Below are 10,345 nucleotides of genomic sequence, written 5' to 3'. Positions count from 1 at the left end.
ACTTTGAGCATTGTCCGCATCACTTCTGTCACATTCTGTAACGCCTTTCAAGCACTTCTTGAGTTGTCGACTACTTTCTTGACTGTCTTTCCGGCATCTTGGTATTCAGTGACTTCACTAATGACATTCAATTCTCCATTGCTTTTTCAATTCTACTGCGCTCTGACGGGATGTCCTAAAGCCATTCTGGACTGTCGCAAGATATTTCCTTGAAATGCTACAAGTGACGAGCATAGAGATATTGTAAAAGAGAGGGCCAAAACAGCCAGCCCAAGACCAATGGACCAAGACTGTCATATGCTGAAGCATTGAGAAAAAGAAAGGAAGGTGCTGCACTACAAGACAAAGGAAGCTGGTAGCATAGTGTGAAATGTAATGAGCTGTATGGACCACTCCTATTTTTTGGTCATTGAGTTGTGATCTTTCTAGGATTGTGTAAGGCAGACGTCCTATATATATATATGTCCTCATGTAAAGACTGTAGCAGTCATTCATAAAATATATCAAACAACTTTTGCATCGTATTTTCATGCAGTAGCAGTCAATGAAATCAATGACAGATTTCACAGAAGTTATCATGGTATCAGAGCCATGAGCCTCGTGCTCTAGCTTCTGCATACAAGCTCTCAATTTTATGCAAGTTTAAAGTAAGTTTTCAGTCTATTTTCATGTTCAGTGTGTATTCGTTCAAAAGCTCCATTATTTGTTCCTAGAAATAGTTTTACAACTCTAAAGGTACAACCTTTTCTTCATATTACTGCTTGTATTTGTGAAATCATCATGCCTGACACAAATCAGACCAAGACTGTCATAGGTGTGACTGATCCTTTGTATTGCAACCCTAATGATGTTGGTAGTACACTTAAGATAACACCTGTATTAACTGGAGTGGAAAATTATATTCCATGGAAGAGAGGTATGGAGTTAGCCTTGTCAGCAAAGAGAAAGTTGGGGTTCGTGACAGGTGCTGTAGAGAGGCCAAAAAGAGATGGTGTTAAAATTGAAGCATGGGCGGCAGCCAACAGCCTTGTGATATCTTGGATATTATAGAATGTCAGTGAACCCATCAAAATGGCAATCCTGTACACTCAATCTGCCAAAGAGATTTGGAAATTGCTGAAAGGAAGGTACTTGGTGAGCAATGGTGCCAGAAAATATAAATTGAACAAAGATACTTATGAAATGAAACAAAATGGAAAATCTATTACAGAATATTACATTCAACTCTGGACTGTATGGGATGAGTTGGAGAATCTTAATGATTTTCCAATCATTACTGTTTTAACTGAGGAGATAAGTGCATTCCTAGATGCGATGCAGAAACGGAAGGAGGAGGCCAGGCTTTTTCAGTTCTTGAATGGGCTTGATGCCACCTATGGAACACAAAGAAGTGCTGTTTTGCTTATGTCACCCCTTCCCACTGTAGATGATGTTGTGTCTATCATGGTGCAAGAGGAGGCACAACAACAAAACATACAGTCAGGAGGAAAGCCAGAAGTGGAGGCATCTGCCCTCATGGGAAAGGGGGAGCAGAATGATAGTGAGTGTAAGCACTGTGGCCTGACCAGTCACACATCAGAGAAGTGTTGGTTTGGACCAGGTAATCAGAAGCCAAGGAGAGGTGGTTTCAGTCCAGGACGAGGACAAGGTAACTGGAGAGGAGGCAGAGGTAGCTTCAGAGGAAGAGGAAGGAACTTCTTTGCCTATGGAAATAGTCACAACAACAATGGTGGCTCCTCTGGTTATGGTAATGGTCACAACAGCAGTGGAGGCTACAGTCAGCAAAGCAACTATCAGTTCACAGGAAACAACAACAGAAGAATGGCCAATATCACTCAATCTGAACCAAGCAATGCTGAAATTGCTGCTGCCCTTGCTTCCACCACACAACAATTGGAGAGCCTGTTGAAGTATGTACCTGGGAATAGAACTGGATCAAAGTGTGGACATGATACAGATGAGGAGATAGACTGCAACTATGCAGGTATACTTTCTTGTTATAATGTCAATTTGAGCAAAGGTGAGTGGATTGTGGACTCTGGGGAAAGTGATCATATGATCACAGACCTTAGCAAACTGCATAATGTAAGACCCTTGGTGAGAAAACCCAAGATTAATCTTCCTAATGGGGAAATATCTAGGGTAACACACATGGGTGACATGAATCTTAAAAATGGTCTTAAATTGGTTGGAGTTATGTATGTGCCCGACTTTAAACAGAATCTTATGTATGTTCAGAAGTTGTGCAGGGATAATAACTGTCTTGTAAAGTTTTATAACAGCCATTGTATTGTGCAGGACTGTTCTACCCTTGATGTCAAAGGAAGTGGCAAAGCAGTAGGTGGATTGTACTACTTAGAGACTCACAAAAATGCTACCAACCCTGATGTCAACAAACTTAGCAAGAACTCCTTTTATTTACTTTCCAATTGTGATCCTAAGGCTGACAACTTGTGTCAAAAGCCATTGAAACCTTTTAGAAATACTTGTAATGACAATATTTCATCTATGAATGCAAAAATTTCTCAATTTTCTGTGTCGCATAATAGACTTGGTCATGCTCCCTACAGTAAGTTGTAACATATTAATTTTCTGCATTTATCTGCTTCTGAGTCTCAACAACAACTTTGTCTTTGTTGTCCCATGGCCAAATTCACTAAATCCCCTTACTCATTGAGTCAATCCACCACTGCTAAGCTCTTTGACATGATCCATATGGACATATGGGGACCATACAGGATTCCCTACAAGGGTAAATTTAGATATTTCTTGAGTCTTGTGGAAGATAAATCTAGAGCAACATGGGTATATCTTCTTGAATTTAAGTCACAAGCTTATAAATATTTGAAGGAGTTCTATGAATTTGTGAAAACTCATTTTCAGTCAAAAATTAAGATTATTAGGTCTGATAATGCATGGGAATTTCAAGACCAATATTGTACTGAACTATTCACTAATAATGGCATTGTACATCAAACTAGTATAGTGGATAGACCTCAGCAAAATGGGGTTGTTGAGAGGAAGCATAGACATTTACTTGAAATTAGTAGAGCTATAAGGTTTCAGGCTGGTCTTCCTTTACAGTACTGGGGAGATTGTGTGCTGACAGCAGCTCATATAATCAACAGGCTGCCCTCTCTTGTTATTCACAATCAAACTCCCTATGAAGTGTTGTATCATAAGCCACCTGAATATAATCATCTTAAAGCTTTTGGTTGTTTGGGCATGGCTTATAATCCCGCCAGAAACAAAGACAAGTTCCAAGCAAGAGGAATTGCTTGCATTTTCATAGGGTATCCTCATAATCAAAAGGGATACAAAGTGGAGGAAATAGAAACTAAAAAGAGATATGTAACCAGAGATGTTCAGTTTTATGAACATCTTTTTCCATAAAATTCCAAAAACAGCAATGCTTACCTTAATCCATGTCCTGTTCAAATGCCTGGTGAAGCTCAATCTTACACTGAACCTTCTTCAGCTGTACCCCATCATGACAGTACACCTGCTAGCACTGCACCTACTGGCACTGCTGCACAGAGAGAGGGCCAAAATGACCCAGATGAGTTAGAAGATAATGAGGCTGAAAATGAAAGCCAATCCCAAGATTATCCGCGTTGAAATGAAAATCAAAGAAGGTCTGACAGGACTAGGAGACAACCTGAGTGGATGAAAGATTTTATAGTGAACTACAAAGGAAGGAACAGCAGGGATGATACTCCTCATGCAACCAGTGTAACAGAAGCAGAAGTAACACACTGCTTTGCAAATATGGTGAAGTCTATCATAACAGAAAGGAACCACCAAATTTTTATGAGGCTGTAAGAAAAATAGAATGGCAACAGGCCATGAATGATGAACTGGAAGCACTTGAGTCCAATCAAACATGGGAAGTGACATCTCTTCCTCCAGGAAGAAGAGCCATTGGATGTAAATGGATTTTCAAAAATAAATACAAGTCTGATGGATCCTTGGAGAGGCACAAAGCAAGATTTGTCATTCAGGGTTGCAGACAAAAATATGGAATGGACTACATGGAAACATTTGCACCTGTGGCAAAGATGAGTACAGTGAGGGCCTTGTTGGCTGTGGCATCTAATGAAAGGATGGCATTTGAACCAGATGGATGTAAGTAATGCTTTCTTACATGGTGAGTTGGAGGAAAAAGTGTATATGCACCTCCCATTAGGCTATACAGGAAGTGGAAGTAGGATCTCAGGAAATGAGACCACTAGAAGGACTGAAACTTCTCAAGTGTGCAAGCTTAGAAAATCCCTCTATGGATTAAAACAGGCCCCTAGACAATGGTTTGCCAAATTGTCCACTTCACTTATCCAATTTGGATTTGCCAAGTCCAATGCTGATCATTCCTTATTCATTAAAACTCGGAATGACAGTATTACAGCAATTTTGGTGTATATAGATGACATGGTAATTGCAGGCAATAACTTAGCTGAGATCAAAAAGCTAAAGAACATGCTGAACTCTACTTTCCATATGAAAGACTTGGGAGATTTATCCTATTTTCTTGGATTGGAAGTGACCAAGACATCACAAGGAATTTTTGTGTCTCAAAAGAAATATGTGATAGATATGTTGAAAGAATTTGGAATAGATAGACAGGGGGGTCTCAAAGTTCCTCTTGATAGTCATACTAAGTTGTACCCTGATAAAGATACAGTGTTGCAGCATCCAGAGAAATTTAGAAGGCTCATTGGCAAACTGATATATCTAACAGTTACCAGGCCAGATATAGCTTTTTCAGTGCAGCTGCTAAGCCAATTTATGCAGTCACCTACTTCAGACCACTTTCAAGCTGCTAAAAGAGTACTGAGGTACCTTAAGACCTCACCTGGACAAGGCATACTGTTTGCCAACAGCTCTTGTGCTAGAGTGACGGCATATTGTGATTCAGACTGGGCTTCTTGCCCCTACTCTAGAAGGTCGACCACTGGATATTGTATTCTCCTAGGACAATCACCAGTGTCTTGGAAGTCTAAGAAACAGAGTGTGGTATCAAGATCATCAGCTGAAGCAGAGTACAGGGCTATGGCCTTGACTACTTATGAGATTACATGGCTAATGACTCTTTTGAAAGACTTGGGACTCACAAAGATAGAGTCAGCTGCCTTGAGATGTGATAATCAAGCAGCTATTGCTATTGCAGCTAATCCTGTGCTGCATGAGAGAACAAAACATATAGAGATTGATTCACACTTCATAAGAGAGAAAGTTGCTCAAGGAGTTATCAAGCCAACTCATGTGTCATCAGCAGATCATGTAGCAGATGTGTTAACCAAACAACTCATAGTACACCAACATCATAAACTCTTGCACAAGATGGGAGTGATGGAAGCTCCACACTCACATCTTGAGGGGGAGTGTAAAAGAGAGGGCCAAAACAGCCAGCCCAAGACCAATGGACCCAGACTGTTGTTTGGGCTAAAAATAGCGTAATAAAGAAAGCCCACTTAGTAAAATAAAGATTATAAAGAAGAGGGAAGGAGGAAGGGAGCCCGCGGTCAGGAAAAGGGGAGATGGGCTTGAGAAGGATCAAGAGCCCACCGTGGAAGGTGCCCACGTTAAGGAAAAGGGTGTCAGGGAGAAGTCAGGGAGAAGTTAGGGAGATCGGGGAGAATTGGTAAGGGAATTCGGATTTGGAAAGAAGTCCTTATGGAAGTAATATTCCCTTTCCATATTCAAGGTAGGACATATCTAGGGTTCTCACCCTATAAATAGCAAAGGAAGGAAATCAAGAAGGGAATTCATTCACTCATCCATATATTCATTCGAGATTATATTCAAGACAACCACATCACGGCATACCATTCACAAATATACTTTATACGAGATCTTGCAGGCCTGATACCTAACGCCAGCAAGATTAGCATAAACGTTATCATTGTAATCATCCTCCTATTCATATAGTGCAATACTTGGCAGGGTACCGTCCCTCCCGCGGTTGTTCCCACATTGGGTTTTCCGCGTCACCAAAATCTTACGTGTCAATTTACATTGCGCACTTTATTTCCCGTTTACTTATTGACATATAAATCATCATACAATCAACCAACGAATATAGACTACATTGACCCTAAATCGACTTAGGTAAAAAAGACCTAAACAGTTTGGCGCCCACCGTGGGGCATTGTGGTCGTCAATCGTTAATATTCTGAATATACAATGGAAAAGCAAGTATCTGAAGCCATGTCAGGGAGCAGGCAGCCATCGCCACCACCATCGTCTACCCAAAGTCCAACATCGACAGTGGCCACGCAGGCTCCCGGACATACCCCAAGATTCATACCGACAACAAAAGCCTCTCTACCTCCCAGGACCCATGTTGTCTCAGCCTAGACCAGATCAGACAAAGGAACATCAAGCTCAGGCGTCACTCCGCCGCCCAGTCCCACGCAGATTCTGCTCGCCGGCGTGGAAAATTTTCAGAAAGCTATGGAAAACATGAGAGAAGATCAAAGGAGAGCAGATGCTGAGGTAAGAAGGAGAGACAGAGAGCTCTGGGCACAAATTGATCTCCTGAAGCAGCAGTACACCACTCCAGCAAACAAGACAGGTAAAGGAAGATTTCCTTTGGTAGATCTGACGCAAGGAGTGGCAAGCGGCAGGCTGATACCAACTGAAATAATTACAAGATTGGATTTGGTTACGACACCATCAGATGGAAGGATAACCCCACGAGGGTTAGGATACCTCATGCCAGATAGCTGGCAGCCAGCCAGCTGCGTAGGGATACAAACAGGTGGCCTCCCCGTTAGCAGTTCTGCAGCAATCGATCAGACACCTGTAGCAGGATCCGAGTCAAACCAGTAAGTGAACTGGCAGCAGGGGACAATCGTTACCGCAACCCCCCTGGCTGCCGGAGCTTATCAGAACCTTCAAGAAACCGGATCAGGAGGAAATATGCGGGCACGGTGACGAAGGACCCAGATTCACCAATATAACTAATTAGCGACTTGGAACTAAAGGAGATGCTAAGTAGGGTTCCAGGGGCTACCACCCCCACTCGAGAAAGCACTCACAGACAGTTATGCCGACTCGCCATTCGTGGACACCATATCCATCACAGCCATGCCAAAGGGGTTCACAAACCCAAATATGCCTCTCTTCGACGGCACAGCAGGCCCCTTTGATCATATCAGCCAGTATAAACAGAAAATGATGACGGTAACAGCCATAGGACAAGTTAAGGAAGCCTGCATGTGCAAAGGATTCGGGTCCACCCTAACAGGACAAGCACTTCGATGGTTTGTAAGCCTGCCAAACAGGTCGATATCTACATTTGCTGAATTGGTAAACGCATTTACTCAACAGTTCACAAGCAAGCGAAAGCCACGAAGCACGCATGGGACTGTACGAGAATCGTCCGGGGGGGGAGAGAGCATTGGAGAATACAATACCAGATTTAACAATGAGAAGGTAGCAGTACGAGAGTGTGATATCTCAACAGCAGTAGAAGCCTTCAGAAGAGGCCTCCACCATGACTCCGATCTATACAAGCAGCTGACTATGCATCCTTGCCATAGTTTCGAAGCGATGCGGAGAAAGCGTTTTGCGCGATTAGATCTGGAGGAAGATATCCTAGTGAGCCGACTTACGAGAGCACGCCAAGTATTTCTAGTACTTCAGTCGTGGAGAAATCGGGAAGAAAGGAAACCACCAACAAGAAGGACGAGAGATACAGGCCATATAGGAGGGGAGTCAACAGAATCGAGGAAAACCAACTACTCCCCACCTTGGCAGAATATGGGTTCACTACAGGTATCGGAGGAATCTTGAAGGCACTTAGAGAGATGGGAGACGGAGTCAGGTGGCCTAACTTACCAGTAGGAGAGCAAGCCTGGAGAAAGGATAGCAAGAAGACGTGCGAATTTCATCGTGATATTGGGCACACATCGAGGACTGCTATACATTGAGAAGAGAGATCAAGCGCTGTACGAACAAGGAAAGCCGAGCCACCTGTTACCACGTGGGGGCAAGCGAGAGATAAGGTAGGCTCGCCGGTAGACCCACCCACATGCACCAAAATTATAAACGTGATAACAGGCGGCTCAAACTTAAGCGGCCTGACATACTTAGCAGCTAAAAGGCATGCCACCGAGACCAAAGGAGACAGACCAGCCAATTCTTGCAGAATATCTCACAGTGATCTGCCAGCAGTCAGCTTCGATGAGGGAGATACATACGATGAAAGAGAACACCATGATGCACTTATTATCCCCTTGTCAATGGCCAATTGCACAGTAAGAAAGGTCTTGGTAGATACAGGAAACTCGGTCAACTTAATCATGCTGAAAACCATAGAAAACATGGGATTCAGCGAGAAGGATTTACAGAAGAAGACTATTCCGCTAGTAGGCTTCAGCGGGGAAACAGCCAGCTCGCTAGGTGAGATAGTCATCCCAACCTATGTGGGAGGAGTCAACAAGCAAGTCAGGTACCTGGTTATAGATGGCCCCTCTACTTACAACGTCATCCTAGGAAGAACATGGCGCACGGATGAAAGCGGTCCTTCAACATATCACGGTGCATAAAGTTCCCACCCCATGGGGAGTAGAAACGATAAGTGGAGATCGGGAGGAAGCTAGAGGTCGCTACATGAAGGCACTCAAGGGCACTGCCGCCCCTCCCGCATACCAATTGAAGACGACCTATCCAGGACGAATACATCGAGCCCCCAGCAGAAGAGCTGGACCAGATTAACCTGGATAAGTTGCACCTAGAGAGAACCATGCTCATTGGAGCAGGATGTACATGGAGCTTACGACAGCAGCTAGTCAAATTCTTACAAGATAACATGGATTGCTTTGCATGGTCACACGATGATATGGTAGGCATAGATCCATCCATCATAACACACAAGCTTAGCGTGGACCCAAAGTGTAAACCCATCCAAGCGAGAGAAGGAGAAAGTTTGCAAAGCAGAGAGAAATAAGGTAATCAACCAGGAAGAAAGCTTGACTCTTTGGCAAAGAAAGAAGATAAGAGAAGTGAAATACCCAAAATGGTTGTCTAATGTAGTGGTGGTGCCTAAAAAGAATGGGAAGTGGAGAGTATGTGTTGACTTCACTGATCACAACAAAGCATGGCCTAAAGATCCATTCCCGCTGCCTCATATTGATGCAATGGTAGACGCAACAGCTAGACACGAGATGCTAACATTTCTGGACGCATGGAGTGGATACAATCAGATCAAGATGGATCCTGCAGATCAGGAGAAGACATCATTTATGTCCGAGAGAGGAATATATTGCTACAACGTCATGCTATTCGGCCTAAAGAACGCAGGCTCCACGTATCAAAGGCTGGTTAACCGCATGTTCAAAGAGCAAATAGGAAGAACCATGGAGGTGTACATTGATGACATGGTGGTGAAGTCAGAAAAAGCCAAAGATCATATGCGGCATCTAGCGAAACATTGGCACCCTCGGGGAATACAAGATGAAACTAAACCCATCTAAATGCACCTTCGGGGTATCTTCTGGCAAGTTCTTGGGCTATATTGTGACTCAAAGAGGAATAAAAGCCAGATCGAGCGATCAAGATTTGTCTTACATTTGGAATCACCCGAGAAGCCTAAAGATGTTCGTGAGATTAGCGGAAAGGTAGCGTTTCGAACAGGTTCATTTCAAGATCTTCAGACAAATGCAGGCTATTTTACGACGTGCTAAGGAAAAGCCAGAAGTTTGAGTGGACCGCTGAACATGAGCAAGCCTTCAGAGACCTGAAGCACTATCTCAATAGCCCGTCACTTCTGTCAAAACCAAAGCCAGGAGAACCATTATTCCTATACCTACTTGATCTGAAGTAGCGATGAGTCTTTGTCTGGTCGAGAGCAAGAAAAGGAACAGAAGCCAGTATACTACGTGAGCAAGTCTCTGCTACCGACAGACACCAGGTACACATCCCTTGAAAAGTTAGTACTAGCATTGGTAGTAGCATCTCGCAAACTGCGTCCCTATTTTGAGTCACACATCATACATGTTGTGACAAACTACCCGCTAAAAGCTATCATGAGGAAGCCTGAAATGTCAGGAAGAATGTCTAAATGGTCAGTACACCTCAGTGGATACGACATCCAATACGACCTTAGAACAGCAGTTAAATCACAGGCACTGGCCGACTTCGTGTCAGACTTCAGTCCAGCCATCCAGAATCTGGCAGATACCGAGATCCTCACTTTAGAAGGAAGTAAGCAGACAGAGGTCTGGCAGATGCATATCGACGGAGCCTCCAACCAAAGGGGGGCAGGTGTAGGATTAATTCTGCGATCACCACAGGGAGATCTGATAGCACAAGCTGTAAGATGTGAATTCAAGGCAACCAACAA

At 43.4% G+C, this 10,345-nt stretch overlaps 1 protein-coding gene across 1 annotated transcript; it reads left to right on the top strand.

Moving 5' to 3' along the window:
• The first annotated feature begins 1,071 nt into the window (after positions 1–1,071).
• LOC141628622 (uncharacterized) lies at positions 1,072–2,580 on the top strand. The gene has a single exon (XM_074441736.1). The coding sequence runs from the start codon at positions 1,072–1,074 to the stop codon at positions 2,578–2,580; it is 1,509 nt and encodes a 502-aa protein (XP_074297837.1).
• The last annotated feature ends 7,765 nt before the right edge of the window (positions 2,581–10,345 follow it).

Source organism: Silene latifolia, chromosome Y, assembly GCF_048544455.1.
Source record: "Silene latifolia isolate original U9 population chromosome Y, ASM4854445v1, whole genome shotgun sequence".
NCBI lineage: Eukaryota > Viridiplantae > Streptophyta > Magnoliopsida > Caryophyllales > Caryophyllaceae > Silene > Silene latifolia.
This window is presented reverse-complemented; position numbering and strand designations above follow the sequence as displayed.